The sequence below is a fragment of the Scyliorhinus torazame genome, chromosome 11, assembly GCF_047496885.1.
Source record: "Scyliorhinus torazame isolate Kashiwa2021f chromosome 11, sScyTor2.1, whole genome shotgun sequence".
NCBI lineage: Eukaryota > Metazoa > Chordata > Chondrichthyes > Carcharhiniformes > Scyliorhinidae > Scyliorhinus > Scyliorhinus torazame.
Genome location: NC_092717.1, coordinates 112,951,993 through 112,971,701, shown reverse-complemented (window position 1 = coordinate 112,971,701; position 19,709 = coordinate 112,951,993). Strand labels below are relative to the sequence as shown.

At 46.3% G+C, this 19,709-nt stretch overlaps 1 protein-coding gene across 1 annotated transcript in view; it reads left to right on the top strand.

Moving 5' to 3' along the window:
* mcmdc2 (minichromosome maintenance domain containing 2) overlaps positions 1–17,985 on the top strand; it is a 204,277-nt gene extending 186,292 nt beyond the window's left edge. The window contains exons 12-14 of the mRNA XM_072467634.1: positions 4,574–4,716; positions 17,444–17,553; positions 17,717–17,985. Of these exons, the coding sequence (XP_072323735.1) occupies positions 4,574–4,716; positions 17,444–17,553; positions 17,717–17,883 (420 nt within the window). The 3' untranslated portion in view covers positions 17,884–17,985. The remainder of the gene's footprint in view (positions 1–4,573; positions 4,717–17,443; positions 17,554–17,716) is intronic.
* Positions 17,986–19,709: the final 1,724 nt, after the last annotated feature.

The following is a 19,709-nucleotide window of genomic DNA, read 5'->3' as shown; positions in this document are numbered from 1 at the left end:
GTGAATAAACTTTGTGGACATAGGAGAAAAACGAAAACTCCTTACTCCTAGGTCTACTAAATCTCCAGGGGTCTACTCCTCCCAACTGCTCCATAAAGTCCTTAAGCACCCTAGCTGCAGCCGGCCTCCTTCCGGTCCTGGACCTCGACCTGTCCAGCCCTGGGTCCAGCACCGTATTAAAATCTCCACCCATTACCAACTTCCCCACTTCTAGGTCCGGGATTCGTCCTAGCATACGCCTCATAAAGTTGGCGTCATCCCAGTTCGGGGCATACACGTTCACTAATACCACCGCCTCCCCTTGCAATTTGCCACTCACCATCACGTATCTGCCCCCACTCATTCGTAAATATTAATACTTCCAAAGGAAGCGGGATGTGGTGATATGCAAGTACATATCAATGTATATAGTTATCGGTGTGACCTCCAACCAGCAAATGGCGCTAGAGATCCATCAGTGACTTGAGACACCGCCAGTTGGTAGTAAGTCGTACAAGCGAATAGTCGCACTTCAAGTAGCTCCAGGAGAATTCACTGAATTCATTTAGCCATCGTCTGTATTATAGTTAGTTAGTTAAAGTTCTACGTGTTTGTTAGTAAATCATCTTTCTAGTTTAATAACTAGATGTTCTGTGTACATCATTATCACATGATGTGGAGATGCCGCCGTTGGACTGGGGTGGGCACAGTAAGAAGTCTTAAAACACCAGGTTAAAGTCCAACAGGTTTGTTTCCAATCACTAGCTTTCGGAGCGCAGCTCCTTCCTCAGGAGCGCAGCTCCTTCACCCGAGGAATTATCACGGTCATAACACAGAACACAACAATCATGTCTACAAAGTATGTGTCCTCTAGGCACACTTCATCAATAGCGCTGATACTTTTTGTTTGTTCAGGCCATCTCCTTGAATAAGATTGGGTTGTAAAATGACTCCTGCCATTACAGATGGCACATGTTTTTCTATTAGCAGGGTATTGCCGTGGCAAATGCCGTTTGCCACATCGCGGACATAAAATGGAGAATCGGGTCGGCCGCCCGCACAGGGAGCACGTTTCTTATTCAGCTGCCGAATGCCTTTCCTGTGTTCTGTCTGAATATATACGGAATATATAACGTTTGAAGGATTCATTTGTTTTAGGGGAGCAATGCCGATCAAATTGTTTAAGAAATTCATCAAAGCTTTTGCTGGCGGCCTCGTTTTCAAAGATTTCAGTTGCTTGGGGACCTGCTACAGTGAGCAGCAACGCAATATGCCTTTCGTCGGGCTGTGCCTGCAGACTTGAGACACCTGCCAGTTGGTAGTAAGTCGTACAAGAGAATAGTCGCACTTTGAGTAGCTCCAGGAGAATTCACTGAATTCATTTAGCCATCGTCTGTATTATGGGGGGGCCACAGGGTTACATGGTGCAAACGTAGAGTTCAAACTGTTGCTTAAAAACCCTCCAATTTTCATCTACATTACCGGTAATCTGAGGCTTTTGAGGTGCCCTGATGCCTTCCATCCCAGGCTTCGAAGTTTTACCACGCGTTGAGCATCAGATGCCAATAGGTTAGTAGCAAAGATGCGTTTTCTTCCTTTTCTTTCAAAGTTGTCTTTAGTGGTACAGATTTAGTAAATCACCAATCCTGGTACCATGTCATGTTCCTTAGACTGGCCAAAGTAACTGATGACCTACAGAACTTCGAATTTACAAATTTATTATGAAACAACTGCGCGTTAAAGATAACAAAGATAAATAAAATAATAAACTACTAACACTAATTAACTATTGCAGAGGTACTGCAAAATATCTCTATCCCTTAGCACAACCTACTCCCAAATCCCGAGCCACAGAGTTACATGGTGTGTTAACACTGCCACCCAGTGGTCGGTGGTTGTGCATAACATTATGTACAAACTTGCCTTATGCATATCATCACATAACTGTGTTAAACACCCTGCCCCCCATGATAAACCATGTGCGTGTCCAGGTCAGAAATCTTCCCCAGCAACCACCTCATGAAATCTACATCATCCCAATTTGGGGCATAAATGTATGCCAGGACCACTGGCATCCCCTCCAGCTTCCCACTCACCATCAGGAACCTCCCCCCGGATCTGCCACAATGCTCCCCATCTCAAACGCCACCCGCTTTTCACCAGCACTGCCACCCCCCCCCTTGATTTCATGTCCAGTCTGTAGTGGAACACCTGCCCCATCCATCCTTTCCTGAACCCTGTCCGACCTCTATCTTTAAGTGTGTCTCTTGTAAAAAGGCCACCTCTGTCTTCAGCCTCCTCAAGTATGCGAACACATGATTGTTTGACCAGCCCATTCAGCCCCCTACTTTCCACCTGACCAGCCTGGTGGGTGATGTCTCCCCCCACTGCCCCGCCCCTCCAACCACCCCTCACCGAGTACAATGAAACCTCACAAATTCCCCAGAAGTTCAATGTCCTCCTTTGCCTGCCAGTCCATTGTCTCTCAGAAACTCCATTGCCACCTCAGGCTTACCAAAATAATATTCTCGCTTCACCCAGAGGCAGACCGGGTACAGCACCCTGAACTTCACCCCCCTGAAGAGGTCAGCTTTGGCCCAATTGAAACCTACCCTCCTCTTTTCCAGTTCAGCACCCAGGTCTTGATACACCCGCAGCTTGTTCCCTTCCCAGGTGCACTTCGTTGTCTGCCTCGCCCACCAAAGATTCTTCTCTTTATCCATAAAGTGGTGCAACCGCCCCACTATCATCCTTGGCGGCTCACTCGCTTGCGGTCTCCGCGTCAGCACCCTGTTCACTCGGTCGACCTCCAGGGGCGGTCAAAGGCCCCCTCTCCCACCAACTGCTCCTCATTTTGGCCACATGTGTGCCTGCCTCGGCACCTTTGATGCGTACGGACGTCCCCCGATCCTCAAATTTTGCCTTTTGGAGCGGTTTTCAAGATCCTCCACCTTCTCTTTCAGCCTCTTCTGGATCTCGTGGATCATCCCCATCCCGGCCAACAACGAGGCCAGCTGCTCCTCATGCTCCCCCACTACCTCCTCCACTTTCTGGATCGCCCATCCCTGGGACTCCAGCCTCTGCTCCACTCTCTCAATAGCTGTTCTAACCACCTCCACTATTTTGGACAGGTCCTCCAAGGTCTCCTTCCTCTGCTGGCTGACCTTAGCATTCAGAAATTCCACCAAATGCTCCTTTGACCACTGGGTGGGCAGAACGAGCCCTTTGCCCTCCGCCATCTTAACCTGTGGACACAACAAAAACTCTCTGGCTCCAACAGCTCCTTTCTTCTCGCTCCACTCCTAGTTTGTGGATCCATCCACCACCCACACCCGAGGAGTTACACCGTCTCCAGGCGCTCCTACACCTCACTCCTACTCCTACACAGACTGATCAAAACAGAGTGAGAATGAATAGTTAAGAGACTTTGTGTACTTGAGTAGGTTATACTCACAGCCTATTTTGTCCTAATAGAAACTAGTATGTAATGTTTTTTTTAGAAAGAGGAAATGTCATGATAATAGCTGATTTTGGTTGTGGATTCCAGTATTGGATACTTACTATATGGTACACTCTGTACTGCATATGGGGTCACCTGATCTGGGAGTTGAAGGTCAGATAGCACATGTTAGAGATGGTCAGGATAAGGCTTCAGATGCATTGCAAATGTGTGTTCATGTGAGTAAAATACGTTATCAATAAAGTTAGTTAAACAACAATGGAAACATCCTGGAAATTCAGCTATAAGAAGTCTCACAGTTTAATAAAAATCCTATACTTTACAAAGCTTTCATTTCAATTAAAGCATCAACTCATCTAAGAAGCTACAGCCTGGAATGAAAGAGACTAGGACAATCATAAATTGTAATTGTATTGTTTTTATCTTTATCTATTTTATTTTGAGGATCCAGCACAAAAACACTTGTACTGATTATTTGTGTGACCTCTCTCATGTAAAGGAGAAGTTATTGGCTTCTCCTAAACTAAAATATATATGTTGATAATTAAAGATAAAAACAAATGCAAAAACAATTTGGAACAATCTCTGAGCAACTTGGAAGCTTCATGGGGCTAAGTATTAAGATTTTACAAATGTAAGGGTAAGCCGTAAAATAAATGCATTTTTACTTTGGAATGCAAACAACAATGCAAATGTTGATTTTCATTGGGCTTACTTTTTAAGTATAAGATCCAAATAATTCAGGATCTCTCCTCAAAGGACATGGCGAAGATTAGTTTTGAATGAAAATCTATTTAACAGGGGACAAAACAATGACTAATTCCTATTGGAGTGGCAATACCTTTGTGTTTATTATGGTTTCTAAATATAAATTAGCTTTTCCAGCCTTAATCTTAGTCTTTCCATTTTTTGATGGACTAAAGATAAGTGTCAGTCACCAGCAGAGAATAGTTTCAAAACTGAAATTGATTTGTACATCAAAAGCTCTTTAAGCTCTTTCCATTTATGAAATTAGTTGTTTCACTTAATGAATTAAAAAAGTAATTTGCTGAAGATTTAGGAATCAAGTCAAAATTATTCCTCTGGAATATTTCTGATGAGTTTGTATCCTGACATAAAATTTATTTTGATCAGCTGCTAGCATTTGCCAGAAGCCAGCAAGCTGAACTTACCTCTGAGGCCGAGAGGCTTATACAAGGGTATTACACTGCGAGTCGAAGAGTCCGAACTGATCCTGTCCATGGATCTAAAATTTCCCCAACTGCACTGAAGACATTGTAAGTCATGTTTATTAAAATTCATCACCTGGTAATATTTAGTAAAATAGGCTGCACAGCCTTATTTATGCAGGAAGAACAATGTGGCATTAATTCAGGCATTGTCAAACTCGGGTGTGTGACCCACAGGTGGGTCGCGGGCAGGTGTCGGGAGGGTCGCGGAGCCGTCCGTCGTGGCGCTCCCGATCGCGCAAATCTGCGCGCAACAGCCACAGCAGCCGGCTGTTAAGAACACCGGCTGCAAGCGGCCTTCAAAATGGCCGCGATCATGTAAAAAAAATGTGGCCGCACTGCACATGTGTGCCAGATCGGGCCGCATATGTAGTGTGGCCGCTTTTTTTAAAAACGGTCGCAGCTTTTTGTTTTACAAGTTCAGGGGGTTTTATTCATTTTATCCATTTATTTTATTCATTTAAATTTTTTTTTCATTTATTTTATTAATTAAAAAAAAAATTTTTTTTTTACAAGTTCGGGGGGGGGTTATTTAATAAAATTTTACAGGAAAAAAATGCAGAACTTGGGGCAGATGGGGACTCCATACTTTCCGACACCGGAAGGCTTCACCTTCATCCAACAGGTTCCATTGGAGGAGCGTGTACGAGGGCCAAAGGGACCCAAAACCGTTTCCTCCATTTTTGTCAACAGCAAACAAGGTAAGAGAAAATGGTGGGTCGCGCATGTTAGCCGGCGTGGGTCGCGAATGTCGACCGGCGTGGATCGCGAAGGTCGGCAGGGTTGGGTCCCGAAGGTTGGCCGGTTGGTAAAAATGGGTCCCCGGAAAAAACGTTTGAAGAACACTGCATTAATTGATAGTGAAATCAGGTTTATAACATATCTCAGCTGCTAAGATGGGTACAGATACATTCTCTGAAAAATCTCTGATTTTTAAAAACACAATTGAAAATGTACTATAGTTAGTCCTATATTCCCTCTATTTCCCAGTCTACTGAACATTATACAAGGTAGTCCATAGTCCACTCAGTGAGAGAATCTAACCTTTCACCTCCGTTCTTTCGTCCACTGCAAAAGATACCAACGGTGAAAAGCATTGCTGTGCATTCTAGCCTCTCTGGGGCTTCAAAATATGCCAAAGATGGTGAAGTTACTAATGTCACAAAGTGTCTGTATATTCTAAAATAGCATTTTGTCCTACCTCCACAATGCCACAAAGATAGTGGAGAATTTGCTGCATTTCTGAATTTGGAATCTTAGGACAGAATTGTCTGCTCCACAAGCAGCGGGTACCATGATGGACGGACTCACTAAGTTTGGCGTGAGGGAAAAGCCAGTTTCCTGCCGGCAGGAAATTCATTTTGAATTTTGTTTTCCTGACTTTCAAGGCGCGTTGAGTTTCCCACTGAGATATGTCGGGAACCAGCTATGATTTCATGGTGTCATGTGAGAGTACCTTTAAGAAATGGGTGTTTATAAATGGGGGTGTATATAAATATCTGTAGTGAGAGTACCTTTAAGAAATGGGTGTCTACTACTGCAGTGATGTAAGAGAGTGGGTGGAGCTGGGCTGTCTGTCAGCTTTTTACTTTCGCTTTAGGCTTTTTGCTGCAGGGTGGGTTTGGTTTCATTTTAGTTTTGGAGAAGATGAAATCACAGCAGGATGTGTATGAATCTCTCCAACTTATGAATGTTCATTTGCTGTTTCAACGTGGTAACTGCTCTCAATAGCGAATTTAAACCTGATCTTTGTGTTAAAAGGGTCTTTTGTCTGCTGAATGTTGTTTGGGAATTTAGTAAGGATTACTTAGTGTTGTATTCTTTGGGGATTGTATTTGAATTGATGGTTGCTAAGATGTTCACTGTATGTTTTAAAAAGGTTAATTTGAGTTCATAGAATAAACATTGCTTTGCTTTAAAAAATACTTTTCCATTTCTACTGTACCACACCTGTAGAGTGGGCCATGTGCTCCCCATAGCACAATCTATTAAAAGTTGTGGGTCAGGTGAACTCCATGATATACTTTGGGGTTCTCTAAACCCTGGCCCATAACAATGGTCTTAAGGGAGGTCCCAGAAAGTCACGGTGCATGTGGCCTCAAGAAGGTCAGGTCAACAATGTGCATGGGGCCATCAACATTAAAGGTTTCAGGAGGGAGGACAGAGATGTCAACATGGCTAATGATCGGTTCATGGATAACAGGGAGAGGCTGGATAGTGATAAAAGGAAAGGTAATTAGGCGACAGTGAGAATGGAGGAGCTGGGAGAGACTTGGTGGGTGATGGGGAAGGTTGGAGGCTAGACTCACACACAAAGGTTAGCAGCACTATTTAAAATCTCACATTGTAATGACATGGCTCGAAAATCAAACAAGGAAAAAAATCAGTCAGGGAGGGGTCTCAGGGTATAAGGAAGGAGTTCAGCACAGTAAATTTTAGCCTATTGAAGGGGAACCCTCAAGCTGTCTTGCTCAAACTATGGAGAGCATTGAGTCCTGCACTCAAGAGTCTCATGCACATTGAATGAGCTTGGCTCCTTTACTAAAGACATGCATTCAGGTGAAAATTCATTATATTTCGGTATTGCAGTACATATGGACTTAATTGGCATCCAGTCCTTACAGATGCATGTCAGAATGTATGCAGGGTCCAAGAATCAATGGCCACGCCAGCTGCACGGAGGCAGCATTGCTCTTCGAGCCTCCACATTCCCAATGCATTGGTCATGGCATTCAGGGCACCATGCTTGCAGTCAGGACAGAAGTGTAAGATTGGGTGCCGATAGTGTTTTGGTGTGGCTGATAGTAAATACCAAGCTGCCCAAATCCCAAAGGGCAACTGGAAATAGTTGCCAAAATTATTTTTGTAATTTGTACATTATGATGAGAGGTTCTGAAATCAGGAAATTCCGTCCCTGGCTACTTGTGATGATTTTATAGTAAAGTAAACATTTATTAAAAACTAAAGAAAAATAAAACAAAATTACACTTAAACACAAGAAAGGCTTCACACAGTAAACAGTACTTTAAACAATTCCAAAAGAGCTTAACTACCCTCTGAGGTAACCTTCCCCTTTTCTGTTTCGCAACAATCTTGATAGATTTTTAAATCTATAGAATTCCAGTATTTTATGCCACACAGCCCACTTTTTCTCTTGGCGTGTCCTCTGAGGCTGACAGCAATTGGTACTCCATGTCTGGTTTTGGTCACACTGCCTTCTGGGAGATATGACCAGCTATCTCCTCACATAGACTTCAATATTTCCTCAAATGTGTTCCTTCCCTTTGATCGCACTATTGTTTCTTTCATCTCTTCACGAGTATTTTCATCCAGAATTAGTTAAACTGCTTTTTTACTTAAACTCTCATGCTTTAAAAAAGTAAACTCACCCTGTGCTGGATTCTCCATTCCTGAGACTAAGTGTTCACACCGGGGCAGGATTCGTGGACTTTCACAACAAAACTGGTGCCAAACCTGGACCGATTCAGCAACTGGAGGGGCTAGCACCGGCGCCATGTGGAACATAATCGATTCCAATGAAAAACGGTCCGTGAATTGCCGGGTGCGTGATTGACACTTGGGAGGCTGACAAGTTGCAGCTTCATAAACATATTACAATCTCCACACGCACTCATCCCTGCCAACAAGATGGCACTGGTTGTGCTGGAGTATGCCCATACAGCTGATGGGTCGGCTGGGGCCAGAGGACACCTAGGAGGGGTGGCCTGGTGGGGGACGCCTGCATGATCCGGAGCCCTAAGTTCACAGTGGGCTGTCACTGCATGGCTGCCTGCTGCCTTAACAGCTGCGGCAACGATGTTCCGTGCCCGTGTACCCCCACCTCACAGCCCACTTGACCTCCCTCTGGCCCTGGCAGAAGCCGCCTGGCCAGCAGCACAACTGTCAACAGCCACAACGTCAGTTTCACGATTTTTAAAAGCACAAGTGAACCGCGCCATCTGGAACTCGGCCAATCGGAGGTGGAGAATCGCAGAGGCCCCGGAGAATACCGGGCAGGGCCGCTAATAATATGCAAATGGTGTTTACTGCACGTGTGTTCCGGACCGCATTGATCCTCTATCGAGGTAATGGAGAATTGCGAGTTGGCGTCAAATCGGAGACTCCCCCCTCCTCCTCCCACCGTGATCTTAGTGTCACAGGTGAACGTATTGCTGCTACAATTCACCACTGTATTGTATTGTATTATGTTGATGCCCTTGTGGGCTCCGCCTGTGGCTCTGCCACCTCGGGGGTGGTATATAGATATGCAGCCTGTAGGCGGCACTCAGTACAGAGCAGTCGCAGGCAGGCACAGATCTAGCTAATTAAAACCACTGTTCACTTCTACTAATCGTCTCGTGTGAATTGATGGTCGCATCAGTGCCGGAACCCATTCTCCGCCCAATCGCATTTACCGATTTTGGTGTCAGCCAACTGAGAATCCCGTCCCCTATCTTTACTTACGTACAGATTTTACAACTTGTATATATCCCCCTTTGAACTAAAATAACCCACTTCACAACTCCTGTTGTTGCCCTATGTAAAATTCTGATTAAAATTCCTCTTGGTTCATTAACATATCAAAACCACTTCTTACTGTTGGTTTAGATTCTTGTAGACACTCATCAATTGCCATAATTACAACCTCCAATACATAAGAAATATGACAGTGGGATTGCCAAAAGAAAATATTACATTTCCTTCTTTTCTTGACAATAGTTATTGTCAAAGAGAACTGGAGGATAACCACCAGAAGCTTGATTGTGAGATATAGGGGGGCGGGATTCTCCGAAATGGAGGCAGAGTGTTCGCACCATCGTGAACGCCGTCGAGGTTCACGACGGCGCGAAACGGCTCCTATCCCGATCGATTCAGGGCCCGATAATGGACTAGGAGCGGCGCCGCATCATTTACGCGCGCCAGGCCTTGGCGCCGCGTAAAGGCGGCGCCGCATACATGACGCGGCCGGCGCCGCATAACTGCCGTAACCCACGCGTACGCGGGTTGGCAGTCCTCGCCGAGTCCGCCCCGCAAGAAGATTTCTGACGGATCTTGCGGGACTGCGGAAGAAAGGAGGTCCTCCTTCAGAGAGGCCGGCCCGACGATCGCTGGGCACCGATCGCGGGCCAGACCCCATTTGAGGCCCCCCCCGGTGCAGGATCCCCCTCACCCCACCCCCCGCAGGCCGCCCCCCCAGCGTTCCCGCGCTGTTCCCGCCGGCAGCGACCAGGTGTGGACGGCGCCGGGGGGAACCCGCCGTTTTCGGCAGGCCGCTTGGCCCATCCAGCACTGGGAATCGCGGGGTTACCGGTGAATCGCCATTTTGGCTGTCTCGGGCGATTCACTGGACCGCGCCGCGCAAAACACGATTGTGCCGATCTGGCCGCTTCCATGAATCGCGGGAGGGCGTCGGACCGGCGTGGCGGGAAAATTTGGCGGCCCAGGCGATTCTCCAAACCGGCGCGGGAGCGGAGAATCGCGCCCAGGATATGGGTCTTTTGATCCAAATTAAGACCTTTACTATAAATGAACAGTTACACTTGAGATGAACACTAGCTGCTTGTCATCCTCCAGGATATCATCCTGCAAGTGCTGGCCATGGTATGCTATGTACAGATGGAAGGCAAATCTATGCTTAGAGCTGAATTTCTGCCTTGTCTATGAAGGGAGACCATTCAAGGGAATGACTATTGATTGCTCAATTATATCTGTTCACAAATACAACTTGGAGTGAAAAATGCAGACTGCAAGGAACAATGTCTTTCTGATGGCCTGGATTAGAATGAGAAGGGCCAATTAAGAAAGCTCAGGGAAGACCATCGCCCTGAGGAACAAGAACCAGCTGGGCCCCAGAGAGTCCCAGATCTTGATGTGGAGGAGTTAAATCTACAAATGTGTTTGTCATAACCTTATAAGTGGAGATGAGCAAAAGATAGTGCTGCAGGCACCTTCTCTTGTCTAGAGATGTTGAGCTCATATTTGCCACATGTTCTGTGAGGAATTCACACCACACAGACTTGAAGAGCATCCAATGCCAGTTGCCCTGTACTTTTTTGCAAGCAGATTCTTCCATGGTTCCACTGGGGACCTTTGCGGGACCTCACTATCAGCAACACACAAATGTATAAGGAAGATGACAGGTTCCCCATTCAGTAAAGCTCACTATTACATACAGTTCCGCATGGATGAAGCAAGCCAGGCTGCCAGAACTATGGGATTCACCGCAATCTCAGGTTTCCTGCAAGTTGCAGGGCACCACCGACTGCAAACATGTGGTCTTGAGTGTTCCTTGGCAGCAGCCTGTGTGATTCATTAGGGAAAAGGATTTCACTCTTCGAATGTACAGCTAATTTGTGATCACAGAAATCAGATCCAGCATGTTTGTGCTCGGTACCCAGGGAGCTCTCATGACTCATACATTTTGAGTCACTCTCTGGTGCCAGTGATATTTAAAGGAACTCAGTGCTTAGAGGTTTGGCCCCTCAGAGATAAAGACGTGGCTAGCGATGCCCATTTGTTGTCCACAGAGTGCATCTGAGGAAAGATACAACGATGTTGCACATTGAGTCACAAGGTCCTATAGAGCAGACTATTGGCTTCTTAAAGACACTTTTCAGATGTTTGGACTGATCAGGCAGAGCTCTTCAATACTCACCACAGAGGATATCTCATATCCCTGCACAGCCTAGCACTGCAAAGGAAGGATGTGTTGGCACAGGGGCATAGAGGAGCTAGATGTTTCCTTGGATGAGGAGGACATTGAATGTGATGAATTTGAAGAGGGTGAGGATTCAGACAACACAAAAGACATGCCCATGACAATCTCATAACTATAAGATTCCAGCATGATTAAGGTGAAGACAAGTTTTTATAAGCATAGTTGTCTTAACACTTCGGTGTTGGGACACTATAATACTTTCGTTGTCATCTTCAACATGCCACGAAAGGTCAACAATCTCACTATGATCACTGAGGAAGCGTAAACCACATTCAGCCCTAACGATGGGGGTCATCCTTGGAAGGTGCAGTAGCCTAGGGACCATGTGGCCACTGTGAAATGTTCTTACACAAATACACATCCTAAAGCAATTGGATATAGTGCAGTCCTTTCAACCAAGGCACCAACAAGTCAGTGTTATTAGACACATTGCACTCATCCACGTGTCACAGCAGCGTAGCAAGGTGGTTCTAAGGGGAAAAACATTTGTTAGTGGTCAGCACTGGACCATCTCAGGAACAAGCTGCATCCTGGCAGCACCATCTCTCCAAGCGCCAGCTCTCAAGCATGAATAATGCAGAGCTGCATCTTGATACTGAGCCCAAGATGCCATCAATCATTGGGACACAGTGATAAGTAACACAAGAGCATGCATCCAAAGATCAAAGTTAAGTTAGCATTCTCTCTGAGAGTGGTTCAGCAGGATCATCATGTGATTATTGACAAACATTCTTAACCCTACATTTATCAGAAGCGTGCCAAGTTTATGTCTTACATTGCTTAGCATTTGGGAGAGACATAGCCCAGACAGTTTTGACACAGCAATCAATGATAACTTATCCCCTTCGTCAATACTGCTGAGTGTTCATCAGTAGATGTGCCAGAGCATCGTTTTAATAATATTGCAGTCCTCAATATTATCCACCTTAAAAAGGCTAATCATTTCTAAGAATCTTAAGCCCAGAGAGTGAACAGTCATGCCATGATTTAAATATCGATTTGCCTTCTGTACCCTAGACAGTTGTTCAGGAGCAAAGTATGATCCTCACAGCTAAGTGGGTGGGTTCATCAGGATGAGTACACAGCTCTGACACCACACACTAATTCCCCTCTAGCAGACATATCAAATGTCATCCTGATTGGAATCAACTTTCATTACTCTGTGCCATGCATGGGAAGATTGGAGACTGATAAAGGAATAATATTTAAATGCAGAAAAATAAAATCATGCTTCTTGGAGGCATGAAAGCTATGGTGCTCAACAATAACAACTACCTTTACCAAATCCTCATTGTAATAAAATAAAGGCCATTGCAAAGTGCATTTGTGTGAAAAGACTCCAATATTGGTCGCAACATACATACATAGAAGTGAGAAATGGGACTGAAGATTGGTCTTGGACTGAGGGTAATGGGGTAGAGGATTATATGTAGCTCTATTTTTTATCACATGTCATTATATGTCATTATATGTGCTAAATGAGGTGAAGTTGCCTATTTGGAATTTTGGAGGTGTGGGGTTTAAGTGGGGTGCTCTTTCCAAGAGCCGGTGTAGACTTGATGGGCCGAATGGCCTCCTTCTACACTGTAAATTCTATGAATCTATCTAAAATGATGGCTCTTTGGGGTTTGTGTGTTTACACTGGGGTTGTGTGTTGAAGGGGACTGCTTTGTTTTCCTGGGACCAGGCCGGGGGGGGTGGAGGGATGGTTTGATGATAACAATGGGACCGGGCGGACCAAGCCCAGTGGGCAGGACCCGGAGTTATGATGATGGTGGATAGGAGGGACGGGGGTGCGAGACCACTGGTTGAGATAGTTACGTGGAATGTGAGGGGTTTGTTGAAGGGAGGTTTTTAGTGTCACCTTGGGGATAGTGCTCGTGAACTTGGAACCAGGGCCCCTAGAAGCCTTTTTCGAGTTGTCGGACCAGCTCGAGCGGCAGGCGGGTGCGGGGGCCTTTAGCCTTCGCCTCGCTGATTGCCCGGAGGTCGGTCCTGTTGGGGTGGAGGTCAGCTTCTCCATCCTCTGACATGGCTTGGTGGGGGGACCTACTTGAATTTCTTTGACGCTCAGGAAGGTGAAGTCTCAGCTGAAGGGGATGGAGGAAGGGTTGCACAATTCATGGGGTCTGTTTATTATGCACTTCCGAGAAGTGGTTGCCATTGAACATTATGTGGTGGTGGGGGGGGGGGGGGGGGGGGGGGGGGGTGGGTGGTCAGAGGTAATGTTGTCTTTGTGTCTTTTACCTGGAATGTAGGGGTGGATGATTTGCTCTGTATATTGAGCGGGGTGCGGTTTGTGTGTGGGGGATTGTTATTGTATTTGTTTTGTTTGTTTTTTCTTTGATTGTTTATTGACGAAAATGTTGAAAATGAGAATAAAAAGATTTTTTTAAAAGTCATATGGCATGCTTGCCTTCATTGGCTGGGGCATTGAGTTTAAAAATTGGCAAGTCATGTTGCAGCTTTATAGAACCTTAGTTAGGCCGCACTTGGAATATAGGGCCAGATTCTATGATTCTGAGGCTATATGCGGAGGATCCGTGGCGTTTTACGTGGAACAAAATCAGCGCTGCCCCTTCACTGATGCTGCGACCAGTGGGGGCTAGCAGCCGCGCCACTTAAAACTCCCAGCCTCCAGAAATAAACGGTTGGAGAATTGCCGGGTCCGTGGCCGCGCATGCGCTAGGCGGCGACCTGCAACGGTCGCTCCGTATAACACGGCGCCGGCTGTGCATGGACCCAACCTGCCAGATAGTGCCCCCCCCCTCGATTCCGTCATAAGAAGGGATTCTTTGGCCGCTCGCTGATTACGAAATCGCCGTCGGGAAATGGAGAATCTCGCCCATGGTGTTCAATTCTGGTAGCCACACTACCAAAAGGATATGGTGGCTTTGGAGAAGGTGCAGAAAAGATTTACCAGTATGTGCCTGGTATGAAAGGCATTAGCTATGAGGAGAGGTTGGAGAAACTTGATTTGTCCTCACTGGAACGACGGAGGTTTGATTTTATTTTATTTATTGCCACATGTACCGAAGTACAGTGAAAATAATTTTTCTGTGGCCAAGGGAACGTATACAGTACGTATATAGTAGACAAAAAGAATAATCAACAGAGAACATTGACAAATGGTACATCGACAAAAAGTGATTGGTTACAGTGCGGAACAAGGGGCCAAACAAAGCAAATACATGAGCAAGAGCAGCATAGGGCATCGTGAATAGTGTTCTTACAGGGAACAGATTAGTCCGAGGGGGAGTCGTTGAGGAGTTTTGTAGCTGTGGGGAAGAAGCTGTTCCTATGTCTGGATGTGTGGGTCTGCCTGATGGAAGGGTCTGGAAGAAGGCAATGTCTGGGTGGGAGGGGTCTTTGATAATGCTGTCTGCCTTCCTGAGGCAGCGGGACGTGTATACTGAATCAACGTGGGGGTGGCAAGCTTGTGTGATGCGTTGGGCTGAGTTCACCACACTCTGCAGTTTCTTGCGATCTTGGACAGAGCAGTTGCCATACCAGGCTGTGATGCAGCCGGATAGGAGGCTCTCTATCGCACATCTGTAGATGTTTGTGAGAGTGGATGCAGACATGCCAAATTCCTTTAGCTTCCGTAGGAAGTAGAGACGTTGTTGAGCTTTCTTGACTGTTGCATCAGCGTGAGTGGACCAGGGCAGGCTGTTGGTGATGGTGACCCCCAGCAACTTAAAGCTATCGACCATCTCCACTTCGGAGCCATTTGAGGGGTGACCTGATAGAACTCCGTGTTATACGGAGCGACCGCTGCAGGTCGTCGCCTAGCGCATGTGCGGCACGGACAGAGTGGAAAGTCAGAAGCTTTTTCCCAGGGTGGAAGAGTCAATTACTAGGGGGCATAGGTTTAAGGTGTGAGGGGCTAGGTTTAAAGGAGATGTACGATGCAAGTTTTTTACACAGAAGGTGGTGGGAGCCTGGAACCCGCTGCCGGGGGTGATAGTGGAAGCAGATATGACAGTGACTTTTAAGGGGCGTCTTGACAAATACATGAATAAGATGGGAATGGAGGGATATGATTATTGGAAGGGTAGGGGGTTTTAGTTCAGCTGGGCAGCATGGTCGGTGCAGGCTTGGAGGGCCGAAGGGCCTGTTCTGCGCTTTAATTTTCTTTATTCTTGGTTCTTTGATCCCCTTGTGAACGCAAATTGGGATGAGGAATATGAGGAGTTCCGCTGTCTGGATGCCATTTTGGGTGTGCGGCCCGATAGTGAAGTCCTGCAGCCAACCACCCACAACCCCTCCCCCACACCACAAATCAGCCTCGCCCCCCCCCCCCCCCCCACACCTGCACTGCAAAGCAAACCCCGTTGCCCGGGTGCCCCCTTCCCTCAAGTATGGGGGTGACCCCCCCCCCCCCCCAGGGACCCCCTAATGAGGGAGACTCCCCCACCCCGGACCCCTGTAATAGGGAGAGCCCCTAGGAACTCCTGCAATTGGTAGATTCCCCTGCAGGGACCCCTATAATAGGGAGACCCCCAGGGATACGTGCAATAGGGAGATCCTCCCAGACCCCTGTAATTGATGCCCAATGACACATGCAATAGGGAGACCCTCCCCCAGATACCCCCAAACTAAAAGGACCACCTCACAATGACACCTGACTAGAAGGACCCCCACAGGACCGCCCAAACTAGAAGGGACCCTCCGCACAGACCCCCTAACTAAAGGGACCCCGACAGAGACCCCCCTAACTAAAGGGACACCCCAATTAGAGGGACACCCACAGACCCTCCCACCGCAGACCCCCCTCTCCCCCAGAAAAAATACCTGGAAGCTAGAGAGCAGCCCAGACAGGGGCAGTGGAAAACAACACAGCTGTAACACTTACCTGGAAGCTCTATGTGTCCATTCCTTGAAGGAGAACAACTGTGACCTGCATATAGACCCTTCAGACATTAGCTGCAAGCCATTCATAACTTTCTAGTAGTGGGTTGTGATTGACAGCTTCCACAAACCAGCTGCAGCCTTAATTCATTCATCTCCCTTTTTGGATCAGTGACTCTAAGTGGTGAAACGTCAATGTTTACAAACATTGACCACATAAAAGAGAGGCAAGTCCATCCCACGCACTAAGTGTATTCCAATCACTCAAGCATCTCTGTGGTGGGTCCCTTTAGTCAGGGGGTCCCTTTGGAGGCTCCTTCAGTTAGGGGGTCCCTGTGGAAGGTCCCTTCAGTTAGGGGTTCTATGTGGGGGTGTCTCTCGATTTAGGGGGGGTTTCTCCCTATTCATGGAGTCTCGGGAAGGGGCTCTCCCTATTCATGGGGTTCCTGGGGGAGGTCTAGTAGAGGAGGAGTGGGCAGGTAGTGCATTTTGGGGGGGTGGAAGGTGGCTCTCAGATGGATCTTGTGGGCAACTCCTCTAAGGGTTTGCACGTCAGGGCCACGCTGGTAAATACCAGATGTGATCCGTGCCCACGTGATTCCCGGCTCAGGAGAGAATCACGGAGGACCAGAGACTCTGATGCCGGGCCTTCACGCTGGTGAGCAGTCATGAACCTCGGTCAGGCACCTGCTGGGGGGGGGAGGGGGAGGAAGTGTGTGTGGGGGGGGGGGGGGGGGGGCACGACGCCTGATTCTCCGCCCCATTGGGATGGATATTCCAGTCCTAGCGTTTCATTTTGCAGGTTATCACTCTTGTCAATCATTTGATGAGATAATTGTATTCTCTTTTAAAATTATGTATAATTTTATTTTAGAGTTGTCTATTATGCACAAACCTTGCAGAGTATTATTAGTTATTGACCGGAATTCTCCGATTGTTGCGGCTCACTTTTCCTGCTGGCAGTACACCCACACCCATGGTGTTCCCGGTGGTGTCGGGTGGTTTCAATGGGAAATTCCATTGACAAGCGGCAGGAAGATATAATCTCGACGCCAGTAGACGGCGCGTCGCCTAGAAACACGTGGCTGGGGACTGGACATTGTAGTACAACTGTGAGAATGTGTGAAGTTTTGCAGCTAATCCATTTTGTTGGAACAAGTTAAATTATTTATGTTTTAAACTTTTGAATCTTTTCCTAATTGACAGAATGTCTTTGTCTGAAACACATGCCAAACTCAGCCTGAGAAACAAAGTATTGGAACAGGATGCTGTCATTGCAATCTTGCTATATGAGATTTCCATCACTGCAAGGCATGGTAATGATGGTTCCATCGCTTTCAAAAATAGTATCAATTCTAGATTGTAACTGGAAAAGAATAATACATTTTAAAGGGTTAGAAAACCCTTTAAGAATTGTAAACTTATAATAATATCTGGTACATAATCATAAATTTAATTCATTTATATTAATTTCTGTAGGTACCTCAGTGTTATGTGTGGCTCCTAATGCAGCATTTCCATTCGATCTGTGTGATGAGCACAGCCTAAATCAAAGAGATACATATTTGGTACAGTTCCATCAACAACTGTTACAGTTCTGTTCTACATATGCCCCTGGGATGTCTGTGCACTTTCCTGAAGAATAACTTGAAACAGAGATTTATCTGCAGTGCACTGCGAATTTGCCATCAACACTGCCATACTGTTATTACTTTTCAGTAACCGTTTGTATGAATGTTGAAATTTAATAAATATCAACAAATACACAAAAAACACAAGTTATTAGTAAAAATAATAAAATAATTTATTGAATTATGTTACTTAAGGGACCACCACAGGGCTTAATATAGCATTACATAAAATGTATATTGCTGATATTTAATATTTTTATTATCCTAATACTTTTGTAGGAGACAAAACTTCTTGAGTTAAAGAACAGAAAATGATAGTAGTAGCTCTAATGTTTGATATTAAATTTAAAGATTGTTTGCTTAGCATGTGTGTGTGATTATTTTTACAATATATAAGATTACATTATATCCAGAAAATTATATCGGGAACATTTGAGGTGGGTGGATTTCCAATTACCACAAGCTAGTGTGGTATCATCACTCTCTCCCCATTTTAGCCATCTTAAACTGTGGAAACTATTATTATATTCTCTCAAGGAATATCTTTTTGTTCAATAAATCCAACCCAGAAAATTCCTAAAATTATTTCCTAATACAGCACCCTGTAATCAAAATATTAATGTACTTGGCAAGATTTCTGTGACTTTCTTTCGGTGTGAATAAGATTTTACCATAGATATTTCTTGGGTTCAGTAGCACCAATCACTCCTGCAAGTGGTCTGAGATATTTTGTGGCAGTTGAATCACAATGGGATTCTCCACCGGCGGGACTCTCCGTTGCGCTGGTAGTGCACCCACGCCCGCAGCTTCCCAGCGGCATGGGGTGGCCACACTGGGAAACCCCATTGGCAGGTGGTGGGAAAGAAGAATCCCGTTGCCGGCGAGGGTCACTGCCCAGGAAAACGCGACTGGCAGGCCGTGGAATCAATCCCTTACTGATGCATAGCAGGACCTGGGAAAACAATGAGACTCCTTCGTGATCTGGATTGGATCTGTCTTTCACATGTGTGTCTCTTCAACTTCACCAACTACCATTTATGAGTCAAAGTTTGATTTAATTCATTAGCTTTAGTTCACAGTAAGATGAAACATATAGTACAATATGATCTAAAATTTTAAAAAGCACAATGTTATCCCACTTAAATAATTGCTCTGCATTTGTCCTGCATTCGTGGAGTAGAACCTCTTCTCCCTGACGTTTCTTGGGTGGAATTCTCCGTTGGCTGACACCAAAATCGAGAAATGCAATTGGGTGGAGAATAGGTTCCGAAGCCAAATTCCTGGCGGGCGCCAATTTGACACCAAATCGGAAATCTCCGTCACAGCGACGTCATTGTGGTCTGGAACACCCATACAGTAAACAACAATTGCATATCATTAGCGGGCCTGACCCGGTATTCTCCAGGGCCTCCGCGATTCTCCACCTCAGATGGGCCAAGTTCCTGATGGTACGGTTCACTTTTGCTTTCAAAAATTGTGAAACTGGCGTCATGGCTGCTGGGGGAGAGGGGGTACAAAAAGTGTCCAACTTCGCCATAATTTGCTGATAGTTGTGCCGCTGGCCAGGGGGCTTCTGCCAGGGCCGGGGGGAGTCAAGGGGGGAGTGACCAGGAGGTGGGCTGTGGGGTCGAGCTGGACAGGCATGGAACACCATTGCCACAGCCGGAAAGGCAGCCATGCAGCTGCACATGCCGCTGACAGCCCTCTGTGAACTTAGGGCCACGGGTCGTTTAGGTGTGACCCCAGGGCACTCCCCTAGGTATCCTCTGGCCCCAACAGACCCATCAACGGGATGGGCGTGCTCCAGCGCAACCAGTGCCACCTTGTTGGCTGCGACGAGT